The 27,955-nt window shown below is 37.3% G+C and overlaps 1 protein-coding gene across 4 annotated transcripts in view; it reads right to left on the reverse strand.

Annotated features, from left to right (window-relative positions):
* WWC3 (WWC family member 3) overlaps positions 1–27,955 on the reverse strand; it is a 102,144-nt gene that overhangs the window by 23,214 nt on the left and 50,975 nt on the right. For all 4 annotated transcript variants that reach the window (XM_051626145.1, XM_051626135.1, XM_051626125.1 and 1 more), the window contains 6 exons: positions 23,432–23,561; positions 17,771–17,920; positions 15,699–15,772; positions 6,430–6,672; positions 3,146–3,235; positions 1,453–2,027 (listed from right to left, as the gene is read on the reverse strand). In XM_051626145.1, the coding sequence (XP_051482105.1) occupies positions 1,453–2,027; positions 3,146–3,235; positions 6,430–6,672; positions 15,699–15,772; positions 17,771–17,920; positions 23,432–23,561 (1,262 nt within the window). The remainder of the gene's footprint in view (positions 1–1,452; positions 2,028–3,145; positions 3,236–6,429; positions 6,673–15,698; positions 15,773–17,770; positions 17,921–23,431; positions 23,562–27,955) is intronic.

Genomic DNA, 27,955 nt, shown 5'->3' on the forward strand with positions numbered 1-27,955 from the left:
ATTTTGGTTTGGATGTTGCAATATGTGCACTAGAAATGTTTACATCTAATAAATGTAAATTCTGCAGCAGTATCTTCTGGCAACGCTAGCTGCGTTAAGGAAAGTAGGTGAATCTAGGCTCAAATGCTGTTTGAACAATACAGGCTTTTCAGCATAGTGATGACATTTTCTTTATAAAAGTGAAAAGCTGAAAGCTTTTCCTCAGATACTGTCAATGTTCCTTCTAATTATGACTTGACAAATAAGATTTTGGTAGGAAAATATGATACATTCTGTGGTTATACTTCAAATCACTCCTGATGTTGCAAGTCCTGAATGCAACATTCTACTCAACTGCTACCACAGAATTCTGGACAAAGACATGGGGTGAGAATTACAGTCTTCAATATTAAAAACATTCTCTAAAAGCACTTCTCTCTTCTGTTATAACTTTATTAGCATTACAAGCAAGCCAACAAAAAATTTCACCATGAAAGAAGGAATATTCTTTTTCATTTTAACAGTAGTTCTTAATTTAATTAAATTTAACAGGAAAATAAATTTCTCACATGCCTGTATGTTCAGGTTTTTTAATTTGTTTGTTTTTTAAAAAGGTTTCTGCTTCTTCTTTTGATCTAACTTACATGTCTCATCTGTAGAGCCTCAGAAGCTTCCACCACTGCAAGCTAAAGTCCATCAACTTCACAGCCAAGTAGGAAAAGAAAACTCTACAGTATGTGTGCCATGGTAACTGCACACATGGCTCCTCTGTGATCACAGGTTCTTTGAGACAACCAACTCAAATGGATGACTAACTTCTCACACACTCCCAACAAAACATGTTCCTTGGCTGACAAAGCACTCTACTCATAAGAACACCACAGCATGCACTCAACATGGCCATGCCACCGTGGCTTCTGATCCTTAACAGAACTCAGACATGGGAACATGGTTAGGGGTGTGTATGAATGCAGCATGGAGTCAGCCAGCTTTCAAGCACTGTCACCAGCATCACCTTCTGCCTAGCTTTGTTTGTGGCTTTTAGGGGTTTTTTCCTACCTCTTCTGGGTTTGTGCAGCTTTAAAAATTGTCAGAAAAAAGGCGACATGGGTACAACTAGAGGTCTCAGACTTAACTAAACCACTTATGTTTTTATAATTACCAGTCTAAGACCAAAATATTTATTTCTTTATGCGCTAGACTCCAAAGAAAGTACATGTTCCATTCCCTTTCTCTCATCCAATTCACCACTTTTTAAAGATCTATTTACAAGGATTTCTCTTTCACTCTTTGCCATAAGTCTAAAGTTTGGGGCTTGGGGTTTTTCGTTTGTTTTACCAGCAAACATCTACCATGCTATTTTTAACTGATGGAAGAAGCCAAACAGAGGAACAACCTGTACTGAGCTCACATGCTTAGGTCTGTGATATTTTCAACGATAATGTGACAAAATAAGGAGGTCAAGAAACTCACCTCCACCAGTTTGGACAGCAGTCAGCTGTGGTCCCATTTCTCGCAGCCCTTCATTGTCCACAGGGTAAGTGGACGCCTGAGGTGAGCTTGTTCCTTGAGTATCATCATCACCCAACGCTGTGGTTTGAGCCCTGAGAATTTCCAGGGCTCCTATGCCTGCCATCTCCTCAAAACCTTCTGACATCTGAGCCAAGGGAGAATCTCGAGATGCAGAGAGAAACGGGGTGTCCAGAGGTGAGCTTGGAGGGGACAAGGATGACAAGGAGGACCGTGATGACAGGGATGCCAGGGACTGTGCGGTATCCAGAGACCTCCGCTGCTTACTGAAATTTGAATGTCCAATAGGATCAGCATATGGCACATCCTTTGTGAGAGACTCGAAGGGAATGATGTCAAAGCGTAAATGCTGGCCATAGTCTGTAACGCTGTCTGATTTGTCGTACTGTGGAAGGCCATAGATGTCCGTAAAGCTGACCGAGCTGAGGGAGCCTCTGCTGGAGGCCAAGGATCCTCGACTGGAGGCCAGGGATCCCCTGCTGCTGCCAGAGGACATTGTGAGGGTGCTAGCTGACAGACTATGGCCGGCAAAGAAAGAGAAAACAAAAAAGGCCCTTTCAAATATAGTCAGAAACACCAGCATGAACATAAAAACATCGATCCAGATTACAGAAGCAATTTTGTGTATCCAGTACAGTGACATAGAGAGATGATTTGGCATTCTGAGGTCTAGCGTGTGATTCTCGCCCTGGTCACAAGCACAACCATGACTGGAACATCAGAAGTGACAACCAATACAGGACCACATGCCTGAAGACAAAGGGTCCAACAGGATGAGTTTACCTTTTCCTCCAACGTGTAAGCAGCCGGGAATTGGGAGTAAAGAGGCCAGAGTAGAATCTGGATCAGTGGACTCAATGTAAAGCCAGAAAGGGTAGATTATCATGATCTAGCCTGAACTTAATTAATGATGGGTCATAAACATATCATGGAGAAGAAGCGAGCAGGGATTTGGGAAGTCCTAACAAACTGCTGTGTAAGCCTCACCCTCACAGGTTTTTCCAGTACAAAAGAAAAAAGACTTTAGGATCAATCCTATTCCAATCCCTATTACCACTCTCTGATAGGGAGAGAAGAATATACATGATGGAGGGAGATGAAGTGAGACACAGCAGGAACTGAGCTTTTGATGTTGGCATGGTGTTGAGCTGAGGAATCCCCAAGAGCTGCATGTAAAAAGGCAGCTGCGAGTGTGAATATGCAAAACATGCTGGGCTTCTGTGTGGGTCTTAGCACATTCTCGTATTTAAATGGCAGAATTCTGTCATCTCAGCAGGGATCAAAACCCTTCCTTTGGAGAAGGTATCACAATATTAAACCTCACAGAACTTAGAAGAATGTTATCTTCATATTAGAAAAACTGTAACAATATAATGGGTTTAAAATACGTGTCTTCTTCTCAGACAACATACAAATTTCTCAAATACAGATAATAATCTAGCCCAACTAGCCATCACTATCTATAAAACACCATCCAAATAATCGTTTTCCATAGACCAAACTGTATAAATTTAGTAAAAAATAAACTTACTTGGCACACATACATAGAAGTATTAAAAGGTAAACTTTCTAGATTACCAATACTCTTCTTTGCTGCAGTTAAAACTTCAAAACCTCCTGGTTTTACATAACTTACCTTTTTAACTGGGAGTGTAAATATGAGGTTAAGCGTGTAGCTTCTTCTAGTTGCATAAGCAAACAATTTCTCTTTTCCTGTAACAGTATCCTATAATTAAACAGATACATGTTATTATTTTTTCTTCATCACAGCAGTGCTCAAGAAGTGTTAAGAACTTTTCAAGTACAGAAAATATAATTGCATTGCAGTTTGGAATATAAAAAAAGTTTCACTGTTTAATGAAAAGTTTTAATTTAGGCAGCTTATATGCAGTGATGGAAATTCCAGCAAGAACACAAGAACCAAGACTCCAGAATTCCCAGACAAGAAAAGTAACTGAGGCACAATGTAAGAGTTATGATGTTGGAAATACATTACAGCAATTAGCAAAGTCATAAAACATTCTCAGTCAGTAAAAACATCAGAATTTTCAGGCTATTTTTTTCCCACTTGCATCAACCTAATTGTGCCAGTAACATACAGAGAACTACTATGACTTTTGTCACTTTGGCAGAAAAAAGTATTCCAAACAGCTCTGTTATCCAAGCAAATTAGTGTCAAAACTCAAGGATTAAAAGAAAAATTTTTGAGAACTTTGGTTATGCGGTAACCATAAACCTCAACGTTTAAGCTCTAGTTCTAGGTGTTTCAAGCACATTTATATATTGTTACATTTAAGCAGGTGATACAGCATTTTTAATACTAAGCTATGACAAAAAACTCTCACTGCAGCTTGTTTTTCACCCATTCTTCTAATAAGCAGCTGAATTACTCCGTTCTACTGCCACAAAACAAATTGAATGTACCTACAACGCTGTTGGTTCCACAGCCCTGTAGGGTAACTTAAATTTTGTATTTTCTATTTTCTGAATCCAATATTATAAACATTCCTGGTGTTCTGTTTTTTCCAAGCCCAATCACTGAACTTCAAATCAAATCAAGGCAGTAATCTGCTTCATGCTGTATGCATTTCTATATTTAGCAAAGTTACTGCTCCAGCTCTGCATTCACAAGTTGGCTGGAAATAGGGATTCTGACAGTTTGGAGAAAGCAGATCAAACTTATCTGAGTGCTTTAGACCTTCCTGAACTGTAAAAGACGGTTGCTAGAATTCAACATGTCAATGGATGGGATAATAAAAATAAAAAATAATAATTAAAAAAAAAATCCACAAAAAGTTAGTCTTTCTGGATAAAACAAAATGGCAGCATTAGGTTCAACAGACTTTGGATAGTGAAGATGGGGGAAAAAAAGTCTTTGTTAGCAGCAAAATATTAATCTCTCAACTTCTTCGGCCTCCAATTTCATCAATTCATACACTGGCAAAGGGCTTTTAGCGCTACACTTCAGCAACTCCACCACGCTCTGGGGACTCTCCCTTCATTGCAACCACACAGTATAAGCTGCATGTCCAAGCATATGCCAATGCCAAAGCTTTTTTCCTGCTTCTGTGGGCCCCAGACCAGGATAAATACGTGGTACAAAAAGGCTGCAGCTCAGCTATGTAAACTTACATGATAAAGGCACTGCAAATAGGAACCAAAAAGATAAATGGATGCAAGAAACTCAACTGATTGGAAAGCTTGCAGGGGAAGGAAAGGGTATCCACACCACCTACTTTAAAAAACAGACAGGAATTTACACTGATGACTCACAGTCATCAATGCTGTAATGTAGGTACCTGCGCTAAAGGGGAATAGATGCCTCCAAATAAGGCTGCCAGGCAATCTCAAAAATAACCAAGCCAACAACAACCAAAAACCAAAAAGCCAACAACAAAATAACCCGAAAAACACCCCCCTCCACCTCTGTCATACAAAGTTTAAGATAGTTCAGATCTGTGCATAAGTCAGTGTCTTTAAAACTCAGCAACAGAACAGAACTTGTCATTATTTAAAGAGGAAACATCTTTGTATTTCACAAATAAGAGAAAATGGAAACAGCAAAGCAGAACTAGGAATGGTTTTGGTTATTCCTGTGCCTAACACAATCAAACAAACAAATCTGGGCTACTAACAACGAAGCTTTCTTCTAATTTGTTATACAAAAATAGAGTGCCCTTCAAAATTATTCTAACTTCTACACAAAATTTTGCTAGCACTTGAAATATCAAGTATCACACTGGAACGCTGGTTTCCACAGCATGAACTACATGGAAAAATAGCTTGGCCTTCTTGCCAGCATAGTATGCACTGCCTACCACGGGAGCCCAAAAACAACAAATAAAACTTACTACACTGCAGTGCGAAGTGAACTCCCTTTTCTGTCAGTTTAAACTGGAAAGCCAACATAATGATATTGCAAAAATTGCAAAGCAGATAACACTGAACTGCAGGTTGGCTGTAAGTTTTCTATTTATTGCCTAAATTTATTGTCTGAAGTATTTTCAAAGGAACTGAAGTTCTCAAAATTGGTATACAGAAGGCACTTCCCAATATTTTTAGTGTCTTAATTATGTAAATATTAACCTTTACAAAGATCACATTAAAGTGCGTTCATGTAGTTCTCCTCAAGCATCAAACCTGGCTTTTTACCACCACTTAAGACAAGCAAGTCTGGGAATGAAGTACTTTCTCACTTTCACTAGAAGCAGTCTATGGTAACAAGAAGAGATTGAGAGGTTTTGTCCACTTCTTTGACTACAGGAAAAACTGGGCACCTTTGAAATAAATTAAATGTTTCCATTAATATGTTTTGGGGGTTGCTTGTTTATACATCTAACACAATATTTTATTTTTCAAGAATTACTCTCTCCAACATTCTTGAATGTCAGAGCTGGGATTTGTTCCCACTGCTGAGATTGCAAATTAAAAGGAAAAATTATATGCAAAAAGCAGTAGAAAACTTAATCATTTAAGCTTTCCTGTTTCAAGACAGAACCAAAATATAGGAAAGGATCTTTGTCCTAATGCTTTTGTAGAAGAGTACTACTGTATTGCAAAATAACAGAAAACATTTTCCCTATCTAGGTGCTGTTATACAGGTCTCTATTATCAGACAATATCACCTTAGACTTTTTCCAAGCATCTTTTGTGACTCTATTCTGATTTCTTCTTCAAATTCAGACTTTTTAGATTAATGAAAGATGAACTAAATAGTTGGCATCACTCCAACTCTCCTTCAGACAACTTCAAGGTGGAATTAAATAACGGCAGCCAGAAGCAATCTCTTCCTTTTCTGAAATCAAATTTCTCTAGTAATCCTTGCTTCTTTCTTCAACACAGTGAAACTCCCTATCATTCCTTTTTTAACTACTTACATGGAACTTAAAATAGATAAGAAAACAATTTAGGTTTACAAACCTTTCAGTGGCCCCATGAGCAGATGTTGCTCGAGCTCGTTGGATTTCATCCTCCAAGCGTCTTTTTTCTTCCTCCAAACGTGCAATGTCTTCTGGGGATCGCCTCTGCTGACTGATGAGCTGTAACTCCTGAAGAAGAGCCTCCTTCTCTTTGATGAGCTGAAGACGGTCCCTGTCCGCTTCAGCCATTCCCGGCCAAGATTCATTTTCTAGCAAGGCCAACTGCTGTTGTATATTTGAAACTCTTTAAAAGAGGATAAATGTATTTTAAAACTCAGAAGAGACAAAAATTAAGATAATTAAGAGGAAAAATACCAAATGGTGTTGACTTTGGTGACTTTTTTCCTTCTAAATTTCAAAACAAGAAAATTTAGAGGAGTTCAGAAGGATTATTTGTTTCTGGATTTTGAGGCTTGGGGTTTTTTGCTTTGCGTCATTTTAAAATGCTAAAGAACTCCGATTCCTCCTAAGTGTATAACTAGGTAAGACTCCCAGTGCATTTATCACATGGACAATATCTGTCTTCACAGCGTTCCCGTTTTGTAACAAATCAATTTATATTGTAGACCTCTTCAGTTTACTGCCTGTACAGCTGATGAAGTTGAACACCCTTTAATTCCTCATTCTTCCAGTATCAGATCTTAACATAGGATTTTAAAATACAGTGAGAAATTGACACAGATGAAGGGGAGATGCTTATCTACTGACAATAGGACCATATACTCATGTCCCACCTCAGCAGAGGAATGGTTCAAGGGGCTGAAAATATTAGGCAGTCCTTACTGACAATAACATTTTAAGAATAAACAAGCTGTCAGTAAAACAAAAACACAGGTCTGGAAAAAAGATCTGCTGGTTACAAAATACAGGTGACTTTAGATGGATCCATCATGAAATTGAGCTATTAAATAAGCTAACTTGATAGTCTGTTATAGGCTTTATAGCTCAAAGTAGTTTCCTGTATCTCAATATACTGAATGATTACACAAAACAACGGTTATAAAATTAATTCCATGTAAACATTTTAAGAAAACATTTTGCTAAAAACAAATTTTTAATTCTTATGTTACAAAGAACCCTAAAGCTAGTACTTTCACAAATGTTTCTTTCGGCAAAATCAAACGGTATATAACCAGAACAGGAAGAACCCCCTTTACTATTAGATATTTATGCCTATCTTACTTATTACACTTTAGAATGTTAGAGTTAAAATGAAAACTAAATAAAAGAAAATCTAGCTTTCTCATTTTTGAACATTCAAAACTACAGAACTGTAAAACGTTTATGCAATTATACCCTTCAGTTTCATCTTCAATTTGAACGCATTCAAAGTTCAGTGAACCATAAAAGATTATCTACCTTTACATAAATAAATACAAGCACATTTAAAGCCAACCGTAAACATGGGATATGCCTTCACACTTTTGGCAAGCTGGTTTTTAAGTAAACTTTTTTTCAAAATATCTGGTAAGGAAGAAAATATAGTAACAAACAAAGCAAGGTAAAAAACACATAACAAACAAAAGATTCACAGTGTTATAATGTGTTTAAGAATAAAAGAAAAGGCACAGACATGACAAAGGTAAGGTTTTCCCCATCTAAAAACAAAACTTCATGCCATGTTTATTTCAGACTGACATCTGGAAAGCATTTGGCCCTCTTATTATCAAGGGAAGGGAAATAAAATATCAATATGAATCATTTTGGAACGACTGCATTCATGAATGAATAGGAATTTTACTCTGAATTTTGTAAACAATATTTCCTCCCCTCCTTAGGTTTAACTCACAGTGACAACTTGGGTATTATGTTACATTTTAGCCTAAAGTAGAATACTTTATCAAGCCCTTCAATAGTTTCCTCCTCCTTGCAATAATAACCAACTTCCTGCCAATAGCTACTGAATGCACCATTGTGTATCAATACATATAGTCTACATATTTCATGCCTCAGCTATTGTGCATGAATTCCAGATGCAGCTTCCTGAAGAACACCTCATCTCATCAACCAAACACCAGGGCCAGGAAGATCAAGCAGAGTCAGGACCCTTCCTCTCTCCCACCCAGGCTGCTACACTGTTAAGGATTCATCAAACACTTATGAAGCCATATATAGCTTGATTTTCAAGTGTTTGGTGGCAAATGAAGTAAATAGGTACTCACGGTCCTTTTAACAGAAATACAGAATTAGTATTAGGGTTATCATGCCTGAGCAATGTGAATCAGATGAGCCTTAGCAACGTATTTGTGTGACCATGTTCATAAGCTCTTCTGCTTGTGGATGAAAGAAGCTGAGATGTGTCTAGTGAAGTCTCTGGGTTGTTTTATAAGCTGATGGACTGACTCTCACCTCCATTTTAACACAACTGTTTTGCTAGTTATTTTTCTAATGCAGGGTGAGCTGGTTAAGAAGCTGACCATAGGAGCAAATAAATGCTAATGCAGCAACACTGGAGAGAGAAGAACCAGGAGGCAAGAGGGGAAGGCAAGATCACCCCCCCTTTCAGCATCAGTTAACCACTGAATCGGCTTGGCTGTAGAGTAAAACACCACCCTCAATACAAGAGGTTTTAATTTAGACTCTTGAGTTTGCTGAGACCATGTAACTCCCTTTGTGTATGACATTTCAGTTTCAAGTTTGTTTTTTCACCTCCATTTCTGTTATGATAATGCTTTGAAAGCAGGAAGTTGTCATACAGTAACTTAATTACAGTTATTATTAAAGGGAAAAGTACTGCTATGGGCAAGGTTTGTATCACAGAAGAGTTCCGAAACCTGATTAGGTATTTACTTTGATTCCCTTGACACTCTTTGCAATTCAGCTAGCTCTTTGTCTCTATGCTTTCCCTTTAAGCAAAGAAAAAGCACTCACAAAACCCTACATAAAGCAGGAATCTGTTGGGAGGGGAACTTCAACACCAGTAAGCCAGGTTTCTGCAACCTGTATCTCCTGAAAACAAACACAAGTTTTCTGGCAATTTTGTTGCTTGCCTTCCACTGAGGATTCCACCTGTATGGCAATTTTTTCTAATAACCTACGAGTGATAAACTTCTTAAAATTTACCTTCTAGGTTAGAAAACATCTGTAAGGCCTTTATGGTCTCATTCTCTCAAACCTAAGAAAAATACCTGATTTCTGGTAAACACATAATTTAAAATATCCTCTTAGGTATGTACCATAATTGTAATTTGTCTTCTCCCAACACAAGCTTTTCTTCCCAAATACAACAAATGTGTAATTTCACTGTGCTTGTCCATGCCAGATTTTATACCTACACTACACCAGCCATTCTCACTGCTGGTAAGTTAAAGTGGCTGTTTTGCATTTTCAGATTCAGTGCATATAATCAACTTTCTTAAACACCCACTTAAACAAACCAATGACATTATACAGATTGCAATTCACAGGGAAAAAACTTAGAAACCTTTACGACATCTGTTTTTCAAACACAGTTTTCATTCCTACTGGGTATCTTTTAACCTACTACTTCTTAAGTGTAGTCACTGTAGAAGAGTACTTCTACCTGGCCTAAAGCCAGATACTCATGTCCCTACTGATACAACAATTTAACATATTCCGGGAGAAAAAACAGTTAATTTTGAGGCATCAACATTCCAGGCATTTTGCCCATTCCCATTCTTGCATAACAAGTGCTGAGGAGCTTGCATTCCACCCTCAAGTAGGTGGTATCAAATGACCAGTCTCCTAGGTAGGCAGACCGACTTGCTACTTATTTCAGTATTTAAAATTTTCAAATGGAGATTAATGTAACAGCTCCTATTAAGCAGAAAAGCACGAGGGGCACAAATGGGATGACAAGGGTTTAACCTGGTGATCTTAAGTAAACACTGATTCAAAATGGTAAACCTGCCTTGAAATGTCCGTGCTAATGTAGCTAGAATGATGCATAGGCAGAGATAATGTAGGCATAGCATGAAGGTGGAGATCAGTACAGCCAGTAGTTTACTATACAAACTACATCATGGGGTAAAAAAGCATGTATTTTCAGAATTTACAGCATGTCTGAATTGTTACAGATCTACACAGACACCCTACTAGACAAAACAGGGCAACCCTTTTATTCCTGGAAATATCAGGGGAATGTGGACGATTTTGCAAGCATCTAGAACATTGTTTTGAAGACCGATACCTGAACCTCTGAAATCCTACAGCTTGGCTCAAGAGCATTTCAGTTGAGAAGAGGCTATTTATTAAAACACAGCATGAGAAGTGAGACTGAAGTAAAACTCACTTTTTGTGAGATGAAAGAGTCTGATTAACAATAAAAATTAACTTTATGTTTTATGAACAAGGCAGGCTCTTGGGGAGGAAAATACCCTGAGGGAAAACAAAGGTCCTACCTAAACCTCATAAAAGGGACAAATTATGGATATCCTACTACTGCTAGCACTTCCTACAAGCTGTGGTACTCCTAGCTTAAATAAGTTCTTCAAAATTTACTTTGTTTGAATTTTCCAAGGAAAAAACCCACAATACCCCTCTACAAGCCTTTGTTCCGTGTGGAATGGGAAGAGTGCTGGGGATTAAAAAAATAAAAAAAATTCCACAGTAATGATTTGGAAGGGAATGGTAGCTAAGATCACACAAACAGGCAGAGATGATCCACATAAATCAGCCCTGGTTATTCTCTTCCTTAGGCTTATAATGGGCTTGTAACTGGACCCAGTTCTCTGCCATTTCAGGTAACAGGGAACTTCTCCCATGTGCTATACCCAGAGGAAGTGGCTGTGGGACTGAAGACACATAACAAAGGATGTAATAACTCAGTAATTTCTGGTATTTACAGACCCTCTTGAGTGTGTTATAACCAAAGAGGGGAAGGCTAGAGAAAGGGGAAGAAAGAAATGGAAAGAACAAGAAGCTGGGAAACTGAGCCAAATGCTCACAGAATTTCTCCACTGTGTCTACTTTGGCTGTTCTTGCAAGTATGTGCCACTGTGGCTTTGGCGGACAACACCAGTATGCTCTGTAGAATATCCAGTCTTCCTGGCAGACTGATTCAATAACAAAGAGGTCTTAAATTGGCTTAAGACCTTTAGAAACCTGTAGAGTCCCCTAGCATTTTGCAGATAAAATTAAGTGTCCACCTTTAGGAAAACTGCAAAACCTACTAAAACCAATGGAAGTATCTTTGCCAATTCAGTTACACTGATATAATAAAAACTTTAAAGACAGTTTGTCTCTCTTTATAAACCAAAGAAAAATTTTATGTTTAAAAGGAAACCCTGGGAGATTTAAGTTTAGCTGACATGCCTGAGCCAGATATTTGTGTTATCAGACAGATTACTTCATCACCAAATCAGATTTTCAGATTAGTTTAGCAGAATAAAGCATACAAATCTACTGAACTTCACTAGAAATTAGGCAATTACACCTTGAAACCTGCCAGCACAAGATTAATTTTAATAGGAAAATACTTCACTATGTTATTGTATCAGTACTGAAACATTGTTATCAATATCCAAACAACGTGTATTTTATCAGTACAAGCACGAACTGCACTGTTGCACTTCTGCTACTGCTTTTAAAAAACCAACTAAAAGTTAATTTTGGTAATGGGATATATTTGCAACAAAGTAACTACTCAGCAACTACACCGAAAAGAAAGAAGTAACATTCTTAAAAGGAATGTGGAAATACTAAGCATAGCTGAGGAGGAGGTTTTTTCCAAGGTTAAAATAGATCTGTTGACAGCTACTGTATAATTTAAACAACTGAATTGGAAAATAACATCTTTGAATTTAAATTTACAGAAGGTATAAACAAATTACTGCTTTTGCACTCAAATTAGACAAGCTGGTTGAAGATGCTCAGATGTATTAGTTCATTAAAGTTAGCTGCCATCAGACTGGATCATTAAAGAAAAATTAAGTTAAAATAACAGTTAAAAATCTTGGTGCTTCTCAATGGAGGGACCATTGTTCATCTACTGATTTATACATTTAACCAGATATGAGGCATCACAGCAATGACATTTGATGATCCTTTGCTAATATACTTCATGTAGTCATTATACTGAAGTGCTCAACTTAAGTTATCAAAGTAAAACAATTTGCTTTTGATTTCTCTTTCTCTGAAACAGCCTATTCAGGAAAGTGCTCGAGGGGTACACTTTCCAGTGTGCAAATGCTTTCATGAGAAGTGGTCTCACTGAAATAGCAACTGAAACTAAAAACTGTATTTATCCAGGCAGCTTGGGGCTTTCTGTTCAAAAAGACCGTCCTCCCTCCCTCCTGCTTCTCTGGAAGGCCACACTGACAGATCTGAGGGGAGAAATTGCATGGAAAGAAGGTACAGTTTATTTTAAAATAATGGGGGGGAAGAGAAGAGTAAAGAACAGAAGAAAAGTGATCGAACTATATTCTGTGATTCTGTGAGCTTTTCTTCAGAATGATTGGTGAGCTAAAAAGGATCATTTACACATCTCCCCCCAGAGCCTGGATCAAGCACAGGGGAGAGGACTTCTTCCACTGACTGCTAAAGAAGGCAGAATCCATGGCTCACAACATCTGAAATACCCATGGGAAAAATTAAATTGCAAACTATCCAACTTCCTTCCAGTGGGAAACTGAAGGGGGAAAAAAGCTATGTGAAAGTCTTAATTTATGCAAAGGCCAAACCACTCAAGCAGTTAAGAGAGATTCTTGAAGGAGGAGTTAAAAGTCAAATTATCTTTTACAGGGGAGGAAAGATATTTTGAGAGTATAAGCCAATTTTTCTACTATCACTGGGTCTCATCTCCTGAATTCCTCAAGACAGTTCCTTCAGAAATCCCAGCTCGGCATTTCCTTGCTCAGACACCATATAAGAGAACATATTTTTAAGAGCTCCTTTGCTACATATGGCAAATAATCTGCTCCCATCTAGAGCTGTACAATCTTCTGGCTAGATTCACAAGACTGACTAAAATGCAATACACTGCTCTTCAGTTTGCAGGGCCTTTTCCTGATTTCCTTTGGGGAAAAGACATACTTCTCTCCTACAGTGTATTTTTTCAGTCTCCCATTAAAAATTAGAAATAAGATAGTTTGTCTGTTGTACTTATTTGCTGTATATTTCTGCACCTAATTTGACAAGCAGGGAGTCATAATATACTGCTTTACAGTTGTGACATACTGTAGCATTTTAATTTTCTACTTTGTAGATTTTAATCCATCGCAGCACATTCCGTCACCCACACTGTGCAGTAACAGTAGATATTTCACCAGCCAAGGGAGAACGAGCACAAAGATATTTAGTAGAGACAAAAGCCCTACAGAAATGCCAGCAAGCTAAGGGGAAGGAATGCATGATAAATGAAGAATGCAACCACAGAGATAACTGGTAGGGGCAACGAGCTTTGTGCAGTTCCACTCAAAAGCTGAAAGCCGATTACTTCCGTACAACATACCGGGCAGAATAAGGCTACTATTTTTAATCAACTAACATGCTTTTGCTAAATAACCGACCATTGTCAGAGTTGCTATCCCGGGACAGAAAACTACCCTTACTGCAATCACTGCTCTTTAGTTGGAAGGTTAGTTAACCAGATTTTCTACACTTAATTAACATCAAACCCCCAGCTCACTTCTGATGCTCAGAAATACTGCATTCCACACATAAACAAGTGTTTAGCATTTCCAGCTGAGAAATACTTCTGCTACTGAAGAAAAACTAAAACCAGACAAAAAAAAAACAACCCCCAAAACCCACCACTCCATCTTTTCCCTGCAATAACACACAAGCAGAGAACTGTTTTGAAAAACACATAGAAAAGGTATGTCAGAAAACTTAACAAAAACATGTAATACAATATTCACATCCCCAGTGGCTCTACTATACTAAACAGTATAAAACTAAATTCTATCCTATTTTCACTCAGCAATTGTCATGAATCCCTAAATTATTACTGGATTATTAAGTGCTAAGGGTTAAACCTGTGTCCAAACAGGACACTGAGGGGTACTTTGTTTGCCTTTTTTTTTGCCCAATTATTTACCCTTTATTAGGTAACAGTCACTGGCATTCACATACAGTATGTTACAACACAGACTTCCACTCCTGATACAAATCCTCAAGATTTAGCTGTGTAACTCCAACAAGACTGAACCAATTTTTTTTCTTTTTAAGCCTGTATTGCATCTAAATGTGGGCAAATTTTCCAAGAACAACAAAATGGAGAATTGCCTATAAAGCTTCCAAACCCCGCCAAGACATATGACAGCATTACAGTTTCCCCCAAAGAAAAAGTCATCATAATATGAAAAAAATGAGGCAAAAGTATTGAACTTTTTTTAACCCTTCTTCTGAGAGATGTAAAAAACTGGAAACATACACAAAGCTGAAAAAAGAAAAATCCTAACTTTAAAAAATTTTAAAACTAAGGTTTTAAAGGTTAACTATACAGAATCTTTTAAGTGTTATTCAATTTTAATAAAATAATTTTCCATCAGCACAAATTAAAATACTAATATGAACATAACATTGCTGTGTTCAAGACATCATCTACAGTCACATTACCTTTCTGAATATGTGGCAAACATTCTGAAATAAGTGAGGTTAAATGAGGACTCACTGAACTATACTAGTAGGTATTACTTTTAAAATAGTACTAAGTAAGAATAGACTACTTTTACAAAGCCACGAAAAACCACTGCAAGACTGGCCTTCACAAAATAAATATTTATGATAAGCAATTAGATTGAAGGACTATACCTAATTCAGGTAACATTTTATTAATTATTAATTTTTTTACATTTTTATCAGCTTTTTTTCAATCTCAACATTTATTCTTATGTACCCTTTTGTTCAGCTCTGAACATCTTCATCTATCCCCCAAGAAGTTCTGCATGCTTTCTTCACACTGAGTTCACAACTTCAGTACACTGAACTTAGAACACAGGTATGCAGTATGTGAAGCTCCAAATATACTGACAGACCAAGCCAAGTATACATTTAAAGACAGTTTATATTGAGGTTCAAGAAGAAGAGGGGAAAAAAGCAAAACAGTTGAACTAAACTACTGCAAAAAATTTGCATTTATACAAGTGTAGAATGAGGCTGACATTTAGCTTTATCTATGCAAACAAATATAGTAATCTTAGGATAATGTTTTATGTTTACCTAAGCTTTTATTATCTGTGAATTACTCCACAGTAAGCAAATTAGTCTTCCTAAAGACACTTCAGCTAGGAGGCTGGTTCCAGTTCTACTTCAAAAACTTTCATCACACCAGTAAAAACAACAACCAAGAAATTTATCTTCAATTACCTTTTCTTGGCCTCTTCATACTGCCAGTTCAGTCTTACTTTGTCTACAAGTCTTGTTTTGTCATCAAACCCAAACTTTTTAGAGTTGAAGAGTGAGGAGACCAAGGGAAAAGAGAGGCAAAAATGAGAATTTAAAAACACTCTCACAAGAAAAGGATAAATTAATCTGACTTATTTGACTCACTAAGAAACATCAATGCTTTAAGTAATATGATAATAAAAAACAATTTAATGCTTTAGAAACACAAAACTGGTTTACTGCTAAAAATGCGGAAGATAAATGAGCCCTTTCAATCAATTATGATCCTGGAAATCAAGGGTTAGCAGATCACTGATGAATTGTCAAAGCTTTTAAACTTTATCCAAGCCTAAACCACAAAGAGTATTTTAATCGAAATATTTTACTACTTGATACAGATATTTTATTATGGATAGTTTAATGAGAAGTAATTCAGATTACATTCTCTGTACTGTGATGTGTTACCTGGCACTTAGATCATCACTGCATTTAAAACACTATTACAAAAACAACATATGATTCAAGGATCAGTTGTAGAATGCACATTTATGTTACAGCTTTCATTACATCCAGACCAGTTTCTACAGCAACTTCTCTCCATCTCAGGGCATCAGCCCAAGCCCCTATTTAAGTGCATTGCTGCATCTTTGGATTTCTCATTCAGCTGCTCCTTTTGCTCTCTTTACTATCAGACACGTATAAAATTCACCTCTTTTTTACTTGTTACACTACTAATAATTCAGTAAAACAGTTACCATAATGATGCGATTTTACTTTCCTAACCAAAAAACCTATATCTGATAAACAAAATTTTCAGACTGTACTTGGCTTGTCTTGGAAGTCATTCAATGTGTATTGTGAATGGAAAAACACTGGTATGTTCCTTTTGGTAATTTGTTTCAAAATTCAATAATCACATCCACCACCAGTCTGAAAAATGACACCCCAAAGGCATCATCTGCGTAATACACTGAAAGACAACCTAGTGTTAGCTAAGCTTTATTAGATGCTTTAAGTGTATATCTTCTTAAAAACACAGATTTCCTCTTCTGTAGAGGCCCCCTGGAGACATACAACTTGACAACTAGTCAGTCAGCAGTGAAAGGAAACAATAGAGGAAAGCTGGGATGGTAAAAGTCTGCATTTAAGAAGTTGCATAAAAATTTCTAATCAAAAGCTACACTACTAACAAACTTTATTGTCCATCTCATCCACAGAAGCAAATGTTTTATTGCTGAAGAACCGCCAGGTTGCCATAGCACCAGTGCAAGCCAAATTTTTACTATTTGGAATACACAACTTTATTCACACAGAACTATTTCCAAGGAATGTTAATATGTTCTTCTCAAATACCATATTAAAAGGTATATTTGACAGACTATTTTGGAAGCTTTGTCATAGTTTTTAAGAAAAATACTTTGAGACTATAAAAAAATACTTCCCTTATCTAAGACATGGGAAAGGAACTGAGGTCTACCCTACATCTTTGATCTATATGAAAAATGATAACCAGCATGATATAAACAAAATTTTTAATATATATATATATAAATCCATCACTGCTACCAGAACACTAACATCTCATGCTATTGTACAGGCAGGACTCTATTGAAACTTCAAGCTGGCTAAAGCATTTTCTTCTTTCCTGCATGACTACAAGTATAAGCCAGAGCTGTTGGCATGGAGAAGTCCATGGACACTTCAACAAGACCTCTTCCACAGAGATGAACCTGTGGTCACCAAAGTGATGACATGAGAAGTTCTCTGCCGGGCCGAGTCCGAGAGCCGACTTTACCTGTCACTGACGTGCAAGCACATTGCTGCACCCCTGTGCCGTGCTCAAGCAGTGGCACCACAAAGCCCACTACTCATGAGCACCACTCACACTCTCTGGAAACAATAAGCAAACAACTCCCTTGCTACCAATAATACTTCAGATTTTTCATTCTGCTACAGCCAACACCTCTTGAGTTAAAACAGGAAATAACAATGTATCGCTATAGTACAAAAACAGATTCTTTTCTACTGCAAATCTCTTGCATAGGAACACATACCTCTCCGGTGATGTCAGTCTGAGAACAAGCATCGCAGTGTTGTTGAGGTAAACAGGAGTCACCAAGCAAACCAGAACTGTGCTGGAGATCTTGTAGGGAATCTGTAATACAACAGCTGTTCCTGAATCCATCTGTTAATTTGGCCAAGCTCTAAAGGAGAAGAAGAGATTTTTTAAAAATTCATTAAAAAAATTATGTTATTAAAAGAATTCAAAGGAAAAAATCTATAAAATGTGTTTTAGAAATATGACAGGCAGCTTCTCTGTAAAACGTGATTTCCAAAAAGTAAAATTAATCAGTATTACTTACATGCAGAAGCTTTACTTTGAAATAAACCTCTCCTTTTAAAAGACACAACTAACAGTAAACACTTTAAATTATTTGGTTTAGAGCTATGAATGCTTTAGCTTTCATATGGCTTACAGTTCTTTAAATCTAGGACCTGTCAACTTTCAGGTTAGCTGATAGGGGAGACAAATGTGATTCCCCTGCCATTTTGCCATCTTCTGCACAGGTTACATTTCTTAGCCATGACTACTATCACATCCAACTTGGTGAGTACCTTGTATTGATTGTATTTTTATGACAGCTGATTTCACTCTTGTGCTCTCTTATTTAAGGTTCACATAGTTAAGAGCTATTTTACACTTTGGGTCAAGCAAGAGACATCTCTCAGATGTCTAGACAATGATACAAACTGTGAGGGTAAAGCAGAGACCTCAAGCAGTCTCTTTAAGGGAAAGGGGGAGTAAGACAGAATCACACAAAATAACAGTAACTTATTTAACAACACAAGCTTGGTTGGCAGGCTCTTAAAATTCTTTTTTTAAAAGCTAAAGTTGTTAATATAGCTTTTATTTTCTGACTCTGCGTTCTCTCTTTCTCAAAAATTACTGATAATGTAGCATCAAAAACAAAACCACTGTGCAGGCTGTAATTTATGACAGAGACCCTAAGTATTATGTATGAAAAGAACATTAAAAAATAAATAAAAAATTAAATTCTGTCCCAGAATATAAAGGATAATCAAATTATGTGGGGGAAAAATAAATCAGATTTGGAGAGCTGTATCAATTTATAAATTATAACACAACCAACAATTTGGTTCTAAAATACAGACATAAGAACTCTCAAAACTGCGTACTCCAGTGTCTAAACAACAGAATCAGAGACAAACCTGAAGCTCTGCACTGGGAAAAGGCTGGCCCTCAGGAATCTCAGTGGCTCTGACAACTGGTGATTTGCAACAAGCCCCAGTTATTGCCCATATACAATTACCAGGAGATTTCTCATTCTTCAGAGTGAAGTTTAAAAAAGATAACATGCCACTGTTAAATTTTCTTACACCAAATTTGACTAATGGAGTGAAGAAGACCAATCTGTGTAACAGCAAGTGGCTGCTGCTCACAGGAAGAGCAAGGCCACCTTGAAGACAAAGACATCTGTCCAGTTTCAGAGCCTAGGAAGCATCCACAGGAATTGCAGTAGGCCTGAAACTAGCCAGCAAAAGCAACTTTTTTCTGGTGGCTTCCCCATTTCTGTCATACATAGTCCATCCTTTTGTTCTCATTGTATTTTGGTCCCTCCCTCAGGCCTGCCTGGTGCAGGATGAATGAATGAGGGGGCACCCTAGCCAAAAGAGCAGGGGCCCAGTGCTCCTTCCTGCCACCTCCCCAGTCACACACACTTTGGTCTTCTTTCTATTAGAGGAAGGCAGGGACAGAGGACAGTGCAGAGCGATGCCCGACAAGCCAGCAGTGGGACAAGACTACCACTAGTTGCCTCCAGGAGCTCAGTTTATTTTGGGTCTACAAAAAAAGCCAGTCCTTCTGCCACCTCCCAGCTGAATTGCGTCACCTCAGTATGAAGGACAATCAAAAGAGTTCCTGAGACAGAAAAATTCAATTTCAAGTTATGTCTCCGAAAAGTCCCTTTATCCTCCACGACTTGCTGCAAAATTAACTGCTCCACAACATGGCGAAAAGAAAACCAGAGTGTCTTCTACTTTCTGAAAACTGAAAATTACAGATTCCTGTCTAACTCTCTTCTTCAAAACCCAGTGGAATTCATCCAGTCCTGTAAGTCTCCTGCTGTATGAAGGATCAAGATGGTTCCCTACTAGATTTATAACATGGAAATTTCAAATCATAGCTACACAAACATCAAATATCTAACATGTCCTCTTCCCAGTAGAGCCAGACACATGAACAAAACCTTAGGATTCAGAAAGCCTGAGGTTTCTCCCAAAAAAGTTACGTCCCATTTCGCACCTTTGGCTAGCACATATTATGTTACAGGCATATATAACACCAAAAATCCTAATGCCAGAACTTACATCTACACTCTTCCCTGTATTTCAGTTACTTTATGCACTCCTGGTGTGCACCCTCCAACATCTCCCTGGCAGGTAACGACAAGCTGCTTGGCTGCTGGCCAGGCATTCTATCCAGGCACAGCTGCTGAACCCTGGATACTACTTAAAAATTACACAGCATATGGCAGGTGGCAATCACCAAGTAGCATCACCTTAACTTACATCTACATACATAGGTGATTATGCTCTAGGGTGAAGAATAGATGCTTTGAGTCCTTCTAGTTGGCTGAGTGAAAGCACAGCCTCCGGCAATCCTAACACTGACAATTACAATCTGACTTAGCAATAGTTTTAGATAGAAACAATTTACATAAACTGCTAAGACTAATATCCTCCCTAGCTAAATGGAGGAATCCCTCTTTCATCTGGGGTTTATGGATTGTTTATGGCAATCTTACAGAATCTGCCAGACCAAGTTATCTTATGGATGTGAAGTTCTAGGCACACCAGCCCAGACCTACCCCAAAAGAGAGAAATGAGCACTTGTCATTTCACCATTGTCTGTTGATACCTGATTTTGGAGCTCTGTACCACATCCAATTTCAGTGCAGTTCCTATCTACCCTATTTAGCCTACTTAACTGATAAGGAAAGGAAAAGGCAAAAAAAAAAAAGGAAGAAAAAAAACCCCAGAAAAAAACCAAACTTCAATGTTTCCTAAGGATAAAGGACAACATTTTTAAAGTACATACACATATTAGAACAGAAACAAAAATATGAAAGGGATGAGGAGAGAGACACACATTCTGCTTTCAGGAACCTAACCACACACCTTGGTTACTCAATCTTACATAAGAAGATTGCCCACTTTGTTGGAGCAGTGACACTGCATATTTGGCTTTATTTGTAACCACAGCACCCAGTTTAAAACTGACCACCTTCTCATTCCCTTGTCAGCTTTCTCTCCCACACAACTCAATCCAATTATCATATTTCTATGACAGCTACAATTTTCCAAGCACCTACACAAGACTGAGTCACTTCTACTATGTTTAGTTCTGCTGCTTACACTGGCCAGATTTAAAATAAGAAATAGTATGGAATTGTCTGTTTCCTTTCTCTAAAATAAATCCTCATCTGTCTACACAATAGTTCAAACTCCTCTGTGAACAGCTTTCAAAACCAGTTTTTCCTAAGAAAGTTTGTCTTACCAACAATTGCTTTAAAATGAAGCATTTTCAAAGACAAAACAATTTCAAAATTAATAGGAAATTAAAAATAACATTCTGAACTCATTAAGAAGGGACTTAAAATAGACTCACACTTGTTTGACAAAGCTAAATAAATGTATATCAATAAACTTAAAATAATTATAAAAATGAAAAGCACAGAGAAGTATGGTGATTGGTCAAAATATAAAAAATATCAGAAAAAGCTGGATATTTTTGCAGAGAACAAGAAGTTGGCAGTAAGACACAATTTTCACAACTATAAATCTTGCAAACTATAGCACTTAGTCCGTTTTTAAAATCACAACAAAACACATAGCACTGTTTTGCATGCAAGGCCTGTGTGAAACAACTGTTTTCTGGATTCTCCTGGACTATATATATCTATTACTGGATGACAATAGATTGTAAATATTTACAAAAATACACCTCCTACACTGATATTTCCTATATGTCACGTAGACCCATTAAGAAGGATGACAACACTTCTCATTTTTGCTTGTCTTGTGCAACTTCTATGTTCTGGTGCTGCCAGCATTGTCCAATCCTTGATGCTAAGCTTGATCCTAGACTTCTAACTCTCTCAATACTGTATTTAAAGAAACTCAAAGTGCACTTGAAGTTGTTTTAACAGATATGATTCTCAAGGCATCGCAATGTTTACAGCTAGATTTAGTGCCACTAACTGAGAACTGAAAATGTAAGGAAAAGAGGGGAAAAAAAAAAAAAAAAGTCTAGTGGGGGAGTCAAAACAAAGCCAGTAGTTAAGCTGCTCCAAGTTCTCATAGACAGGTCTTTAAATTACCAGTTAGTTCCCTCAAACGTGCGTCACTGCATCCGTGAAGAACTGCCTTTCTAATCACTCCTTGCTAGCCAGGCATGTGGAAGACCAAGTATCACGTTAAAACTTGGCCAACGCAAAATATCAAATATGTTAAAAGTTGCCAAGGCAGAAACTTTTCATAGTGACTTAAGTGTTCTGTCTACTTGAACAAGGATCTGTGGTCCATCAGCTGACCTTTGGGTAGTGCTGTGGAGACTGAATAATTGTGTAACTATGGAAATTCATTACATGTAGATTACAAGCTACCCATATCATTTAACAATCATTAAAAAAAAAAAAAAGAATAAATAACTGCAAAACACTACTGCAGAAAAAAACTTAAAGAAAATGTTTGAATGACAATATTGAGTACAATCCCAAAAACTTAGGTAACAAAGACACTTTTTTCCATATAGCAATGTGAAGACTAGGTGAAGAGAACTGTCCTTGTCATCCCTCTGTATCTGCAGCATATTTGGGCAAGTCTATACCAAAGTCCCTGTGGTGGTAGAGGCTCATGGCTCTTTGATCAAGTTTCGATCACATTAATAATGCAGATACAGCAACCCAGAGCTCCAAGCAGGATGCAGAACCCATCCAAAAGTTAGATCACTACTCAGGCATGTATGTCCCCTCAATTCTCACGCTCTGATTCACAAAATAATTTAAAGCCTGTATAATGGTTTCTGTATACATTGTATTTAATCATATTCCTTGAGGATTTTGTGAGAACAACTGAAATTGACATGTGTCTTGATATGGGTACTTAAGAGACAGCTTGGGACAAAAAAGGAGAACTGTCCAACTGTGGCACAGTGACCTAGAGATCCAGTTTTGTGAAATGCTTATAAAACGAAAAACATGGTAGACAAACTGGTAAACATTTTAGTACATTAATCTGCAGTTCATATTAGGTAATACAAAGAAACATTAAACAAAATTAAAAACAAATACAATTTTTTTTAAAATACAGCATAATTACATTTCATAGCAGTCTTTGACATAATCAGCTGCAATGAAAAGCTATATTCAATAAAGACATGGATCTAAAGGTAAGGATAGCACATTAGGTAAGACAAAAGTATGAAATGCATGCAAAGTCTTGTGTTCACAGTATAGACAATTACTACTTACATCTCCAAGCTGCCTGGTACTGGCAATTATCAAATAGAAAAATCAGTTTAGGCTACTCCATTTCCTTATTTAAACTTGGCAACGCCAATGCAATCCCAAAATAGGGAAGCGAGGTAGGTTATTACTTTTGAGCAGCTATTTGTTCAGTAGCATATTTCTTACCTGCATAAGGTCCTGCCTTTCTTTTTCACCTGTGCATATAGCTTTCTTTATAGTTCGAAGCTCACTCATTATAGCTTGTGCTTCATCCAGCCTATAATTTGTATGAGCACTTGACATCTTACGATCAATTCTGTCAAAAAGATTAAGACAAATTCAGGAATTTTCACATAATCGGAAAATGCATAGACATTATAAGACCTCTTGTTTATTCATGTACCACTTTATTTCCAGGAATAAAATGAAATTCTACTTGGAATTCACACAGCATTCAGTGCCAAGTACACTCTAAAGACAAAGCAAGGCAGTTATCTACCAAGTTCTGCAGAACCAACAAATTTCCTGGTTTTAATGTCCTAATACAGAGCCTACTTACAGGCAATGCCTGTGGGCTATTTCACACAAGAAATGTAAAATAAACCTAAATTAACTTAACACAGTAAAAACTCAAAGGATGAAGACATTAGCAGTCTAGCTGTCACATGTTCCATGTACCACTACTGCAACATCTCCTCCAGGACTTCTATCTGATCTTGCTTTAGATGTTTCTAACAAAGGCATTTCATTTTCTTGGGAATACATTTTTAATTAAAAAAAAATATTTCAAATGCTTTCCTGCCATTATAGGCATCTTTGAGTACCTTTTCTAGAACACATCATTGTCCTACAGTGAACATCACATGGGACCATCCCAGAAGACTTCAAATGCAAACTCGGCAAGGAGCAAGAATGCTACTCACTATACTAGGTTGAAATACTACTCATGATTCCAACTTGACATAAAAATCTCTGAAATGGGAAACCCATCAGATGAGTTTTTAACTTTTTTTCCCAACAGTTTGCAATAGTGAAGGACAACAGATCAGGATGCAGAAGCCTAGGTCATTACATCATCTTGATAATTTGTTTTGAACAACACCACAGACTCTGCAGAACTTACTAGAATAATCATTTGGTGTTGGATTTCTAGCAGCCAGCTATGTGATTTTAACAGGCTACCCACAGCAATTAGTGAAAATAGTGTTAAATTCCTGTTAAAATACAGAAACTTTAATTTTCCTGTTAATCTAAGCGTAGAAAGTGTGTACATAGAAAAAAGGTGGTATGTGTAATGGTCCTTAAGATATTGGTAAGAAGTAACATCTACAGGAAAACATGTCTCTAGTTAAGAGAATTAAAGATAAAATATACAGCCATTACAGAGGACATCTGTTTATGAAAAGATCTAATAGCAGAGGGTATGCTACATATATGACTAGAATACTCAAACTTACTTTAAAATATTGAGAATAACTACAAGTTTCAAGTTAGGTATTATATTAAGAGTGTCAATAACACTCACTCAGCATGTCTGACACTTGAAGCATATTACTTGCTTTAAAAATAAAATACAGAAATTAAAAATCAAAAGGTTTGAATGAAAATATCTTTTAGGAAAAAAACGCAGATTGTGTTTCTACGGTTTTGGTTTGTTTGGTTTTTTTGAACAGTTCCTGCTTTTGGAGACAACATAAAATAAGTCTGAACCTCAATCTTTTTACTTACACAGAATCTTCCTCATATAGCATAAGAAAATATATAAGCCTTTATGATTTTTAGTTCAAGAACAAGAAAGGACTTAAATGTCATGTGGATTAAAGTTGGGGGTTTTGTTTTGTTGGTTCTGTTTTCCTTTTAAGATGTTTACTTGGGTTTTCACTAATTTTTAGTTAAAATCCTGAAAAGTGTAGATAAAGCTGTGGTAAAACAACTAACTCAGTTCACTAAAAGTCACATGAAAAAGATAACGTGGTTTTATCTGAAGGTTACCTTAATGTTAAGACCATAGATTCCACCCAAACAGTAGACTCAAAAGTGCCTCCTACACAACCGCTCATTATACTGTTTGCCAGGTTAAAGGTGGCATTTCAGGAAAAGGAAATTATTTAATTTCAACTAGATTTTTGCCCAGTTACCCACATATACATGTTCCTGGACGTCACTTTGAAGCCCAAGTTATTATTTTATGTTTGTTTAAGGAAACAATCACAAAAGTTTCTACTGCCAAAAATATTTGACCTTAAATCAGTATTGCTGTCAGCCCCAAACTGACTTAAGTATCTTAATTACTTGTTATTCATTATCTGTTAACTTTTTTTCCTCCTTTCATAAGGATCTAGTTTTGAAAGCCACAAAGCTAACAGGAATCTTCCATTTTATTAATGGAGAACAGCATGATAGAAATAGAGATTAGACCTTTGTATGAATAGAAAGAACATTCAACTAATGCACAAAACTATAAATAAAGAATAATTTTTCTGAGGAAGATGTTTCTAGGATACACAGACTATTAATAAACTCGCAATAGTTTCAGTTCTATAGGGACTGAACCTAGAGATTCCTCTATTTTTCCACACATGTTTTCAAGTATGCAAGACACTCCCCATCATCAACAAAGCACAGACCTGCCATTGAGTTAAAAATCTAATTTTAAAGCTTTTGTCAGGTCTCATATCCTCTAAACTAGTCTGCTGCCACAAATTGTTTAGTCAGACTGAATCCTCTGTCTCTCTCAACTTCTCTCAGTGTTCACTCCCTCAGTCAACTGGCCAAGTTTTCATTTCCTTTGTTACTAAATGCCTTCTTCCTCCAAAATTCCTGCTGGGAGCAGAAGGGTCACTGACAACACAGGAGAGGTGGAACTGCTCCTGGTTCACAGTCCCTGCTGTCAGGTCAGAGGAAGGAGTTTGTTCTGGGAAAGGCTCATCTTTAACCCTGTAACTCCGGACTGCGACAGGATCAGACAGGATCAGCCACACCTCGCGGCAAAGGCGCCTGTGGAGGCCGGACAATATGGTTGCACAGGGCGGAATCTTTGCTGGCTTTAAATGGTGAGCTCTAGAAAGTCTCCAGGGGGCAAAGGCAGACTGATGTCCTCTCAGTCCAAAGGCTTAAAACATACTTGCCAACTTTGGATTGAAGTGTAGAAAATACAGCTCTAACAAAAAGCTGCAGCACTAAAAAACTTGAAATTCTGACTGTGTTGAAGTTGTAGAGCTACTTAAACCTCAATTCTCTCTCTTCCCCAAAAAACCCCATTTTTCTCCAATTGTTTTGTGGGCTTGTTTGGGGTTTTTTGTTCTCCTCAAAGGTGGCCCAGCCATTTTAATCAAATTAAAAAGAACAGAAAACAAAACACAGCTCAAGGCAGACACTGTATGTGGAAAATGTCAATCCATGATATTTGCATTTAACAAAGGCATCTGAATCAGACAGTAACATAAAATGATGGAAATTACTGAGCAACCTAACCACTCCCACCATAAAATATCTCCCTTCTGAGAAGCTACACCCAGCAGAGGTTGCAGAGGGAGTCACAAGGCACCAGGTTCTGATACCTGCTCATTACGCAATTCTGGTCAGACTTTCAAAGCAAACATTCAGGCAGATGTAAAGCCCAAAGTGTGACAGCTCCTAATATTGTTCTTGGCTTGTACTTGAAATGAAGTGAACAACATGGCTTTAAAACAGCTGAACAGGATGCATGCCATTCTCAGTTTGGCAGTTATTTGACCTAGCACAAGGAGAAAGAAAAATCCATGCAGACCAAACATTTAGAAAAGGTAACAAAAGAGCAAAATATTTTCTAAATAGGAAAAAAAAAAAGGCAGAGAGGGGAAATCACAGAATTTCTCTTTTTAATAAGAGCAATTACTTTCTTCTCAGGCAGTACATTTACTTAGTGGATACGCAAAAAGTAAATACTTCAGCTTTGGTACTTGACTTCAGCCACCCTTTCCTCTCAACAAATACAAGGAGCAGGGGAGAGATTGTTCAGGGACAACCTAGTGCACAGTTGAGCTTTTAGCCTGATTTGTCTGCTGACTATGTGAGGAAGCTAGAGAAACTTCTCTGTTCAGTTGTTAGTGTGAGTACTCTCCAAATTGGCCCACTTCCCACTGGAAGCAAAATACTCAAAAGAAAGCATCTATCTCACCATTTGAAAGGCAATTTAAAAATAACTTAAAAACACAAAACTAAATCCATAAGCCACTGGTTCACAAGTAAAGAAGTCATGGCAGACGGCACAGCTCAGCAAAGCACAAACACTGGGAGAAATTCACTGCAATCCCAGAAAATGCACAGGCACAACATTCTCCCCAGCTTCAGCAAGCAACAACAAATGCTTACCAGTGCACCAAATGCACAGTGACTGTGGCAACCACAGCAATGAGCAGCACCAAGTCACTGAGTTTTCAGGCTTGAACTTTTAAACTAGATTAGTGACCACTAACTAATCAAGTATGTTTTAAAATAATTCCCCTCTTGAATGTCTTTCCTATGTCCCCCTCCTGAAGCATAGGCAACTCCACTTGGGCTAAAATCCAAGACTAACATTTGTATTCTTCATCATTTCCAGACTTTACTTTTCAAAAGTTGCACTACCTTGCTTGACTATCTTATATGAATTATATTAATTAAAACAATTTGAGTTTCAAATGGCCTTCAAATACTTTCATCATTCTAGTCAAGTGGTTAGTCCTTTTG

The sequence above is a fragment of the Apus apus genome, chromosome 1, assembly GCF_020740795.1.
Source record: "Apus apus isolate bApuApu2 chromosome 1, bApuApu2.pri.cur, whole genome shotgun sequence".
NCBI classification, from domain to species: Eukaryota; Metazoa; Chordata; class Aves; order Apodiformes; family Apodidae; genus Apus; species Apus apus.